Below are 13,015 nucleotides of genomic sequence, written 5' to 3' on the forward strand. Positions count from 1 at the left end.
GTGGGTAAGTAGCAGGTAAGTAGCCGGTAATTAAATGTATGAAGACGTGACATGAGCTATGAAAGAACAAAAAACGTTAATACATGAAGGTTGTAAAATACCACATTTTCAACAAGCTAGACGTCTGCTAGCAACTTACATTTACCCATGCACATCAGCAGCAAACCGAATTTAGGCTACTGGAGGAATCTACCTAACAGTTAGCGTTTTGTCATTCAAAACACACTTGCTTGAGAAGTTGAAGTCGTTCTCTATCTCCGTTGCTTCTAGCGCCACGGTGGTTAAAAATGGTACAGTCCATAATTGGGGTGGTCATTCCATCTCACGTGGACTACACTGAATCAGACCCTGATTAGTGGCAACCTGGCAATCCGGAGCAGATAGCTACTGACGCAGCCATGCAGAACAGTGAAACACTGCAAAGTCATAATATTCCTGCTTATCTCTAAATACAGTCACACACAGATATACACAGGGACAGTACAGATATCATCATTACATAGAATCATACTTTTAGTATCAAAGTGACCCACTAATGAGAAATGCAGAACATTAAACCATATATTGGAATATTGGACATAATGTTCTATTCCACTTTCTCTCATTTGTGTCATCAGCAAAAATCTAATTTTTCATGATCATAGAAGCATTACTTATGTCATTTATATATATAATAAATAGTTTTGGTCCCAGTATTGACCCTTGCGGCACACCACAGGTAATATTCATTTGGGTGGACCTGTTATTCCCTATCTGCACGAACTGTTTTCTTTGTCCTATGTAGCTTTTTAACCAATTAAGTCCAACCCCTCTGATCCCATATCTTTCCAGTTTGTGTAGCAATATATCATGGTTTAATGTGTCAAATGCCTTCTTCAGATCAATGAATACCCCTATTGCAAACTTTTTTGTCAGTTCTTCTACCATGAGTCCATGAGTGCCAACGATGTTGATCGGTTTGTCCTTAAACCATATTGACTATCTATGAGTAATTCATGTTTGTCTATGAAACTGTCCAACCTAGAAGAAAATATTTTTTCCAAAATTTTGGAAAACTGGGAGAGCAGGGAAACTGGTCTGTAGTTATTGTAGAGATTTTTTCCACCTTCTTTGAAGATCAGAATTACCTTAGCAGTTTTCATTTTGGTTGGGAAGGAGCCCGTTTTAAGTGAAAGGTTACAGATATGTGCTAAGGGATCTGCTATATTAATAATAACTTTTTTTTTACTATTGTCATATCAATACCATTCCAGTCTGTTGATGTTTTATTTTTAAACTTATTAACAATATCAATAATTTAATTTTTATCTGTATCCTTCAAATATATGGTGTCTGGGTTCCTCTTACCCAAATAATGTGATACACTTCCCCCTTGCGGAAGGTTTATCTGCTCTGCCAGTTTGGGGCCCACATTTACAAAGAATTTGTTGAAGCCTTCCACCATCTCCTTTTTATCATTAATAATCTTATCATTGTCTAGAAATTCTTCTGGCAAGCCAGAGCTGGTCGATTTATTTGTTATAATTGAATTTAATATCTTCCATGTTTCCTTTATATATTTTTATTCTTATCTAGTAGTTTATGATAATAATCTTTTTTATAATTTCGCATAATTTCAGTTAATTTATTTTTATATCTTTTATACTTCCTTTCTTTCTCCTTATTTCTATACTTAATAAACTCTCTGTATAAGGTGTTCTTTTTTTTACAGGCATTCAACAGACCCTTTGTAACCCAGGTTTTATCTGAGCGGTTTGCTCGTTTTCTGCTTTGCTGAATTGGACAGCTTCTGTCATATAACATCAAAAAAGTTTGCAAGAAGGAATCATAAGCATAATCAACCTCCTCTGCATCATAAACCTTTCTCCAGTCTTGTGCACTTAATTCATTTCTGAACTTGTTTAGAGTGTCAACCGTTCTTAATCTCCTTTCTATAATTGCATTCCTTTCAGCCAACCTAAGCGCACAGCTGTAGATTACAAACATTGGTAGATGGTCTGGTCACTGATATCATTTAATAATAATCCACTTTCTATATTATCTATTATGCGGTGCAGTTTGCTGTGCAAATATTAATGATGGCTCAAGAAATTCACCAAAGCGAATGGAACTGTTACATGTGTCCTGTTTCGCTAATTAAAGATGATTCCAAATCATCTATTTAAAGATGATTCCAAATCATCTATATAAATCTCACTACACAAACGTGTAGGCCAGCTAATAATGAATTGCAATAGTCCAGTTGGGAAAGAACCATGGCCTGCACAAGAGGTTGTGTGGCATTAAATCCTACATCATTCTACATGCAGGTGAAATTACACTGGAGCTTATCTACTTACAAATATCCTCATTCCCTTGTGGATTATTCTTGGTCAAAAGATAGCTTGGAGATTGGGGATTTTGTTCATTCTCGTTCATTTTTGGTGAAAGGGGAGAGGCGGGATGCAGGCTCTGTTCACTTTATATAAATTGTTGACTGTTGGAACTGGGCATTAAAGCTGTGGTAATATGGGCCTAATATGGCCCATAGCTCTCATTTTACAAGTAGTCTTGTAACAACTGTCTTACCACTAGATGGTGAGCTTGTGCTTTCAACGACGAGCAATAGAGCCATGTCCAACGGTATCAGGCTGTTTGATGGCAAATGGTGGTATCTGGGGTAGTAAGGTAACTCTTTAGAATTGTAATCATGTCCAAATATCAGACATGAAAGCATCTTAAGGATACCTTGGAGGCAATCAATCAGTTTTATCCCTGAGTAGCAATACACATTTGTCTATTTTTATTTAGGTCTGTAGTTGAAGAATACTCAAACTGTCTGTGAAAGACTGCTCTTTAAAAAGCTTGAGGGTGATTCTCATGAAGCTGTAGGTGAACATGTCAGGGTTCTATTTTCCGGACATGCGAGTCAAGGCAGGGGATCCAATACTTTTGGCAATATAGTATATATCGTCGACGATAATATCGTAATTGTTGTTTTAACAATGTGCAAATTTATATTATCGAGTATTTACATTTCTTCACTCAAAATCACATATTGAAACCCCATACATTCACTAAATCAGGAGGTGCATGCAGGAGAAGCCCCTGGCTGCAGCAGAGCAAGTCACTAGCGATCATGCTCGTGGGTCCACATTGTCACACGCACACACTAATGTTTATTTCGTGCTTAGTTTTACAGTGAATCCTAAGTAAAGGTTTGAAAGGAACTTCAGCTTCAGACTTTCTCTTGGAAAACTGTTATCTACTTAGCTAATGCTGGCTAGACCATGCCATTGCCACACACACAAGTGGGGGTGCAATTGGAAATGGAAATTGGAAAAGTCTTAGAGTGACAATGCATTGGTTGAGTTGGTTGAAAAATCACAGGCTATTGATTATTATCGTAATGATGCTATCCATAAATAATGAGGTGTGTAGTAACTCAGAATTTTAAAAACACATTTTTAAAGGATATCGACTAATTATCGTTATCAAGCACAAAAATGATTGAGATATGAATTTGCATTGTCCGTTGAGTTCTATTAGAAGGATCATGTAAACGCGGTAGCCATATTGGTAGGGGCAACACTACACTCATAACACTTCATTTACTCAACACCTGTAAATGAATGGAGAGTAAGGATGAGGCTGAAGTTTTGGGCTCCTCAAACTCATAAATATTTCAAGCAATGGGCATGAATGTTATTTCACAGTTAAAGGTAGATAAACTACATGAAGATAACTAAAAATTAACACTATTTACATCATGGACGGATTATGAACTTTCGGGCCCCTGGGCCCAGATGTATTAAGGGCCCCCCACTAATTGTCGTATATGTGGGAGGGGGGGTTTGGGGGTCCTCCCCCAGATTTTTTTTTATTTGTTTGATGTGATTTCCTGTATTCTGGTGCATTTTGGGGATGGCCAATACTACATTCAATCAGATTCATAGCCTACATCCTGATTTGTTGATATTGAGGAAATGATTCCATGCAAAGGCTTGGGCTTCAGGGCCCCCTGACCTCTTGGGCCCCTGGGCTTGGGCCCGTGCAGTAATCCATCCCTGATTTACATGGAGGAAAAATAAATATTTTTATTTTCATTATTGATAACTAAAAACCTCATTACAATATGTTTTATGTTTTATTTAATTTGACATATACCAGTTTCAAAAGAACTTTGACTTTTGGCCGTTTTGATGGTTTAAAATAGGAGATGTTGGATTTGGTCACTTCGAACGTTACCATTTTTAATACGGCAAGGTTTCTGACAATCAACATTCAAATTACCACATTTGACAACATATTGTAACGCAGACAAGACGTTATGAGACGGAAGGCTGAGGTATCGTTCAAAATCCGGTAGATTTATTTCCTCTACTGATTCACAAGCAACACAGGTGTCCTCTCTAAAACACAAAAACTGATAAATCTATTCAAATCACGGTCCTAATCACTCATCATTCACACTCATCGGCCAACAATACAACACAACTCATTCACAGGTAATCCACTTCTACTAAATGTCTTAGAACCCCCTATTCTATTCTCTTCCAGACACCTCTCCCCAAACAAAACACATCAGAACTCATTGACACATTCTTTGACATTCTATTGCGCTACACTGTCCCCCCTTTAAGTTCCTTGCCCTCGAGGACAGATTGTTCGTCAAAGCGTTGAAGTGGGCGAAGTCTTCTCCTTGGCCTCAGGCTATTACGCAGGCTGATGTTTCTGGAGCCACTTCGGTGATGTACCCGGAAGCACAGCACTAAGGGCCAACACAGGAATGTTGTCTGGTGCTGCCGGTCTTCGGTGGGCATGTGGCCTCTGTCCCCTCTCCACTCGACATGGGACGAGACGGTGCTGGATACCAGTGAGCCAAGCGCCTACGAGCCCTCTCCTCCCTGTGGTCGAGGAGGAACATGCCGCCGCTGGACGGCCCTCACCTGCTGGTCTCCGACGGGGCCAACGCCCATGGACCCCCTCCTCTCTGTGGTCTTCAAGCACAGGTGAAGCAGGGTTTGGCCAGCACAATCCCAAACCTGGTTGATCCTGGTTGTCTCCAGGTGCACCTGGCGCTGCATGTTCAGCTCCTCCAGGTGTTCCTGGAACACTCCCAGAGACCAGGGCAAGGGAATTATAGTCCTCGCCCTCCTCTGAGGTTCCCCACCCATCCCCTGGCACTGCCTCAGGGCAGTTTACCCCAGGGGCATGACACAGACTTCGACGGACAAAGGGATTACAATCCCCTCGGTAAGGAGCCAGCCTATCATAGTGGAGGACCACACACCACGCTCCAGGTCTTTTATTGATATGATAAGTCACTTCCCCAACTCTTTCTAACATGTACGCAGGCCCGTCCCATGCTGAGTTGACCTTGGGCGACCGTCCGTCAAACCATTCACTCATCCACCAATTAAACAATCTGCCTATCAACATCCATTAAACTTTCTGTCTATCAACATCCATTACACTATCTACATTCAACTGTTAAACTATCTACTCTGTCTCAGGCCTTAAGAATACAATCTGGCTCTTTTAAGACTACAGATCCTGTTGAACTGTATCCTCTGCCCACAACTGTTTCAAAATAAAAGTCCTCACTACAATAATTCCCTATTAAATTGTGTATCTATTTAACCTATCCAACGTTTTAACTGTTCAGCCATTCCAACTGTCAGTTGTCATCAACTATGACTCCTATGACTCCCGCCAACTGTTTCCTCTTCCCTCAAATGTTTTGAAATAAGAATCCTCACTACAATAATTCACTATTAAAGAATTTAACCATTAAAACTACTCAACTATTTAACTGTTCAGCCATTCCAACTGTCGGTTATCATCAACTATGACTCCTATGACTCCCGCCAACTGTTTCCTCTGCCCACAACTGTTTGTGTGTTTTTGCATTTTATGTTAATATATTTTTTGCATTTTCATGCACTGGTAATTCCTTAGAATTACATTTTCTAGTTTTTATTCTTCCCACCAAATTAGAAACTTAGTTCAAACTTCAAATCAGCCATTCCAACTGTCAGTTATCATCAACTATGACTCCTATGACTCCCACCAACTGTTTCCTAATAAAAGTTTGTTTTTGCATTTTATGATAATATATGTTTTGCATTTTCATGCACTGGTAATTCCTCAGAATTACATTTTCTAGTCAATTGTAATATTTTATACTTTGTACGTGAAATATTCAAAGTATATTTTATACTTTATACGTGAAATATTCAAAGTATATTGTAATGCCAACTATACAACATGTATATAATTACATCAAATGTACTGAACATACTGAATTATCATCAAATGTACTGAACATACTACTATGGCAAATAGGACATACTCCATGTCAATTTTTTGTGTAATTGCATGAAAACAGTAGCCTGACGAGCCAGACCCACATTAAAATGTAGGGTCTGGACACCGTTCGCAGTGCTCAGTCCGAGGGGCGGGATAATCAGTTGTCTTTCAAATTCCCTCTGCACGCAATAGGACAGCGGCAGCGCTATGAGTCCCATGCGTTTGCCTACTTAATAAAAGCTTAACTCGTGTCACACTGTTTGCCAGCAGCAACATCCATCTTATTTGTTTTCAAGTAGCAGGGAATTCAAGCCAAACCGTTGCAACTCTGCCATCAATCATTATGTTAAGCCCACCTAACGACTCTATACACGATTTCATTGGCCTGATTAAGTTTCGATTTCTGGAGCTCACAAACCAACGGAGAGTTGCTAGACTAGCCCTGGCAGCAAATGTAATTTGCGGCCGCTAGGGACGCGTCTAGATTTCTAGGCTATGAAAACAGCAGATAGGGTATCGCACCAACAATTCAAGGCCTGGTGGGTTCCAGCGATTTTCTAGGCTGATTTGACATGGAACTAAACTCTCATTCAGGCGTAATAATCCAGTCACTAACCAATTAGTCTGCTGCAGCTCAACCTTGTTGCTGGAAGTTAACCTACAGGGACTATTTTCAGGTGCTGCATGATATCATTGTGCTGCTGTGCCTATAGTGTTCCTTGATTATTACGCTGGAATGAGAGTATAGTTCCATGTCAAATCAGCCTAGCATGTTTAATTTTTCGTTGGTCTTATTACACTTTCTAACTTGAGAGGAGACAAGTTTTAAATAGGAAAATTACCGGAAATCTTAGTCACTTTTAAACGTGATGCTAGCAGGCGAGAAGCTAATGGTCTAATCAGAGTCAATAATCTATGCTAGGCTGGAGCTAAAACTGTTATCGCCAGACTCAGAGAACAGCTGGATGAACTGGAGAAAGGTAAAAATCAATTGTTTAACTCAAGGGGAGAATGAGTGTAATTCCCCAAATGGTGGAATATCCCTTTAAAGTCCTACAATCCAAAAGAGAACTCCCACACCAGTAACTGGCGAAGACAGAAAGTTTATTCCGTCAAAAAATAAAGTGCAAAGTTGACGTTTTCGGTCATCAGAATGTACTGTCACAACATGGTTTTCCAGCAGTGCCTGGATGGACCAGAAAAACTCTGACTATTGTCATCAAGATGGTCACAAACTATTATTGGGGTATACACAGACATGGGCAGTATTTCAATTATATGTATTTAAAATACGTATTTAATTACTTTAGCGTATTTTGTAATTTGTATTTTGCAGGATTGGAAAAACTCAAATGTAGTTTGTAACAAAATACTTGGAGGGATTGTATTTGAAGTATTTCAACTACTTAAATACTTCTCATATAAGCCAAAATGTCATCACTCAATTAAATATACTACCCGCTATAACCATGGCAATAGGCAATGCTTATCATAAAGCCAAAGGCCAGAATCTTGGTGAATCTGGTTTTAAGAATAGGCAGGGTGCCTGGAGATATCCTTTGGGCAATTCCCTATATTCAACTGTAAAGTTGACCTAAACATTTCATTAACTTTTTGGAAGAAAAGCATGAAATGTTTACCCATTTTCCATTTCCCTTACTGTGGTATGCCACATTGTGACCAACTTAAATGTGTTAGATCCAACTTTCTTCTATTACGATCCCTCTGAACATGTGTAAAGTTGAAAAAAATTAAAAGAAAAGTCAATTGTGGGAGCCAAAATGGTCAACTTTATCACCCTTCTGTAAGGACAACATGGGGTGTAAACCCAATTTGTTTGTTTATGTCAATTTTTGTCACCCTGTAGACAACTTAAAGCCCCTTAGAACCCCTTAGAACATGTCAGGAAGTTGAAAGAAATTAAAAAAGTAACTAGGAGCTTGAATTGTCAGGTGTGTTAAGTGCTACAAGACTAAAATTTGAAAACGATACAGATAAGATACTGAGAGAGAATATTAGGACCACAGCCTTTGACCCCATGACCTTGAGTACCTAATAGCTGATGTTCATTCTCACTACAGGACAGTATTAAAACTTGGATTTGACATGAGGATTTATGTAAGGAGTAACATCCGCTGAGGTGTCCTGATATGCAGAAATAATGGAGGAGACGGAGACAAAGACCTCCCGGAGTGGAATTCTCTCCCAAGTTAATTCATTTTGTATATTGGGACACCTTATAGGTTGTTATTCTGTTTATCCCCCATGTTGCCAGCAGGCATGTATTTATAGCACAAGGGAAATGTAGTTCAGTTTAAAAACAGGCCGACCTGTTCAATTTGTTGTATTACTTTCATTGGTTACGGAAAATTATGGTGGGTAGTTTGCTTTGTTACAGTTGATTCCACTGTTGCAAAGCCTGCTTGTCAGTTCAATCATTATTTACATTGATATGGAATGGTGATTACATTTTTTTACCAGATCTACCAGATCAGATAGGTGCCCCAATGTACAGAATTAATAGCCCCCTGCCAGCCAATCAAAAATAGTATTTCTTGTCTCTTGGGGATACATTTTCAATAATATGCCTTGTTAGTATACCATGATTATTGTGTGGGTATTTTTGTATTTCCAAATGACTAATTACTTGTATTTTAATTAAATACATTTTCACATCAGTATTTTGTATTTTATTTTGTTACATTTCATGAGCCAGTATTTGTAATTTGTAACAAAATAGTTTTTGATGTATTTGTGCCCACCTCTGGGTATACAACTGCTGGCAGTTGAGGAGATCTATCAGGCCTGACCTGATGCAGGTGTGATTGCCTGGACAATAAATTAAGCTTCACTACTTTTTTACATACTGTACCTACCTATGACATCCGTGCAATGCCTAAGAATTCCACTCAATGTTTTGATGCGATATCTGTGTAGTATCTGGCATGTGTGTGTGTGTGTGTGTGTGTGTGTGTGTGTATGCATGTGCGCACACAATGATTCTGTGTGCAGACAGTTCACTTCTATCCCTTTGCACCAATTACTATTGGCCACCTCTGCTTTGAAAAGTTAGGTCAGCTGTGTGAAAGAGGTTTATGAAGCGCATCTACATCTACAGGACACCACCCATCTGCAAACCTCCCATAAATCACACGTTCATAGGATCCCTTCCTAACGAGTCTCATTAGCGCACAGTGGTTCTCTACAGGCAGCAAAAGAGGACGGACAAAGGGAATCCCAGCCTTAAACCAGTTCGTTCTGTAAGCTGTCAATCATCGAACAGGCGACACAAAATCAAATCACTGATGGAGAGACAAGAGAATAAAGGAGGAGGGCGGGACGAGGGGGAGAGCTGAGCGCTGCTACTGGCTGATGACGCCATCTAATTGTGTCGTTCTCTGCGTGTCTGCGAAGATGGAACGGGTAGAGGGAGAGGGATAGAGGCAGTGTGGGGGAGGGGGATGTGGAGCGTCTGTTCTGCAGAAGAAGGGGGAGGGGAGGACGAGAGGAGGGGAGGCAAGGGGAGCGCGAGTGCGCGAGCACGCTTAAAAGCCTCAGCGCGTTTTACCGCAGTATCACTGGACTACCCGCGCGCGCTGCGACACTCCGTCCGGTTTTAAGGGGGGGAGAAAAAAGCGTTTGCTCGCTCACTGAGCCACGCGCATTTAATTTTATTTAATATTTAAAGAAAACAGGCAGACGGCACACTACCTTTCCATAGCACATTTTTAGGTTGCTGACATTTTTCCTTTCTCTTGCCATTCACCAGGGCCGGACGGATTGCCTCAGGGCGCGCGGTGTTCCGTTATACGGTGCTGTCTCACATTTCATCTCAGTCTGTTTCGTTATTTCTCCATCCGCCGCGGGTTGTAGCGAGTAGATCGTACCTGCACCATGTCTAAGGAAGACGATAAGGGAAACACCGGAGGATGGAAGGAGTTCTTCTGGAACCCGCGGACGCACGAAGTGATGGGGAGGACAGCTAGCAGCTGGGGTGAGTGTCTAACAGCGCCGGTACCGATTGTGGCCTTCATTTCCCGTCACATCCACCCCCACCCTACCCTCAGAATCAGTGGCACTTCATATAAAGGCTAATATGTTGCGGTACTGATTCGGCTTCCTGACAGGGGCTTGAGTGTGTTGCGAAATCAGTTGTATGGGGTATCTTTGCCCGCTTTGTCCCAGTAGTGATATGACAAGCGCACTGAGTCGAAGCTGCACTGGTGGCGTTACATAATAGTCCAGATTCACCGCGTCGGCAGAAGAGTTGGCTAAGCACCGTTAATTTCGCCTCGATGTCGGCGTCTGTAGAAATTAATCAACGGATGAGACGCTGTTGCGCGCAATTTTAGTCATAGATCATCTCGGACAGGGTAGCCCGAGCCGGTTCTATTGCTGTCGGTATCAGACCCAGCCTGGGTTTTCCTCCCTTATTTAATTAATTCAGGGTTTTACCGGAACCCTTGCGCAATGCGTCTGGAGAGAGAGAGAGAGAGAGAGAGAGAGAGAGTGTGTGTGGTGCGCGTGTGTCCAGACTCTTTTCTAGTCTACAGGAGAGGCCTGTACTATTAATTGTCGTACAGTACCTTTCTCTGTCTGTCATAATCATGTGTAGATGAATTTCAGAGAAATGAGGAGATTAGATTTACACAGAAAGAATCTGAAACAGGACGTTACAGCCAGGTAGAAACTGGAGCTTGAAACAGGATTGATTGGCTATAGTTTTAATACATATGGGCCTGCGTGCGCGCGCCTGCTCAGTTGCGTTCACATTCATAATAATAATGTCAGCGCGCAGGCAAGGTTATCGCATGAGGTCGAATCATCGTAAAGATGGAATAGGCCGTTCTTCACCGATTCAGTGACGTGGTTCACGTGACGTGACGTTGGTCTCCACACAGAGACCGTCTGCCTCATCTGGTTCATGCAAAGCTGCCTCATCTTAATCTCTGTCATCCAACATGCTAGCTCAGGGCTCGCGCTGCATAGCGTGCAGGCCCGACATCTAGCGGAAATGCCGCGCCAGCCATCCCGTTAACCAGCGATTCGCTTGGACTGCGCGTATTGGGGTGTCCAGAGGGTAGCAGAGCGAGAGATAACCTGAGGTGATGCAGTTGCATGTCACCTCAGTGTGGGTGTGTGTTTTTGTGGGTGTGCATGTGTGTGGGTAGGTGTATATGTGAGAAAAAAGCTGGAACAATGGGAATGAAAAACGTCATGTATATGGATTAGTAGTTAAGGTATTGAATTCACAATTTAAAATGCAGCTGTAGCCACAGCTGACGGTGTCAGATAAAATCATCCAGGGTTTCTAAAGGCTTGCGGAGCAACCCAGGTCACTGTTGCCCGTGGCCACAGAAGGGATAGTGGCCGCATCCGTCAGTGTCCGTGTCCTCACAGTCGGGTTGCAGTCCACCATTACTCTGAAGCCCATCTAATGTAATTGGAATCTACAGGGCTAGACAGCTCTCCCGCTGTACACCGCAAAGCACAACTCACAGGGAGATGATACCATTATGCTTGCCACATTTTGTACAATGCAAGGTTGTGAATCAATGCATCAATTGAAAATAGGGAGGTCATATTGGTCAAAACCTGTCAAGTTGATACAAACATGATAGCCTGGTCCAATTCTTATTTTATTCAAGACCTGATGGATGGAATATGCATCATTGAGGATGGTGTGTCAATCAAACAGAACAGATGATTGACAAGGTTGATGACCATGGCAAGAACATAGTAAAAACAGAGATATGTAGATGCAGAGTTAGAGAGATGTTGTGTGTCAAATGAGAGACAGATTGAATGGATACATGGCAAGATGATGACGAAATAGATCAAATGTCATTTTGAGAAATGATTGATTTGGCATCAGGTACCATTTCTAATGGTTTGCAGTATATAGTTGCTGATCGGATCATAAACAGCCACAGCAATGAAGCGGAGTGACTGATAATGACTGACTCTTCTCTATTATTGTGTTACATGGTCCAAATGTAAAGCACTTTGAGCTGCATTCTGTGTATGAAAGGTGCTATACAAATGAAGCTTATTATTATAGAGTAGCCATACATGACTGTGTTACCTGAGACAAATGTAGAATTAACAAATATATTGTAACATTCATGAGCAGTCTCAAATATGCAAATACACACCATAAAACAGGACTGTGAGGCTACATCTATTTCTAGTGAATTCAGTCTTTCTGGCATAGTATTTTTTATTTTTTTGGGCTTTTTATGCCTTTAATTTGATAGGACAGTGGAGAATGACAGGGAGTGGGAGAGAGTGCCAGGGTGGGATCCGGAAAGGACCACGGGGCGGGAATCGAACCCGGGTCGCCGGCGTACGGTGCAGGTGCCCCAGCCAGTTGCGCCACAGCTGGGGCCTTCTGGCATAGTATTTGAAGTCAGTTTGTTAGTCCATCCTTTTACATGTGCTGTGTATGTATGTGATAAAGGGAAGGGTAAGAGTCAAGAGCAACAAATGTCCTTCTACTTTTCTGGCCCAAAACAGCCCTAAGCTAGGATTGACACAAAAAACAACTGGATTTAGGAGTATAGTTTACATTTTTACATGTAGATGTGCATCTCTCTCTCTCTCTCTCTCTCTCTCTCTCTCTCTCTCTCTGTGTCCAGGCCTCTCTCTCCCTCCCTATCTCTCTCATTCCCTCCCTCTCTCCCTCTCTGTCCCCCACTCACTCTGTTTTCACACCACTGCTTCC

At 41.5% G+C, this 13,015-nt stretch overlaps 1 protein-coding gene across 1 annotated transcript in view; it reads left to right on the forward strand.

Moving 5' to 3' along the window:
* The first annotated feature begins 9,835 nt into the window (after positions 1-9,835).
* Positions 9,836-13,015, forward strand: part of atp1b2a (ATPase Na+/K+ transporting subunit beta 2a) — a 17,256-nt gene continuing 14,076 nt past the window's right edge. Inside the window, exon 1 of the mRNA XM_042069469.1 lies at positions 9,836-10,285. Coding sequence (XP_041925403.1) covers positions 10,186-10,285 — 100 coding nt within the window. The 5' untranslated portion in view covers positions 9,836-10,185. The remainder of the gene's footprint in view (positions 10,286-13,015) is intronic.

This window comes from Alosa sapidissima, chromosome 18 (genome assembly GCF_018492685.1).
Source record: "Alosa sapidissima isolate fAloSap1 chromosome 18, fAloSap1.pri, whole genome shotgun sequence".
Taxonomy (NCBI): domain Eukaryota; kingdom Metazoa; phylum Chordata; class Actinopteri; order Clupeiformes; family Clupeidae; genus Alosa; species Alosa sapidissima.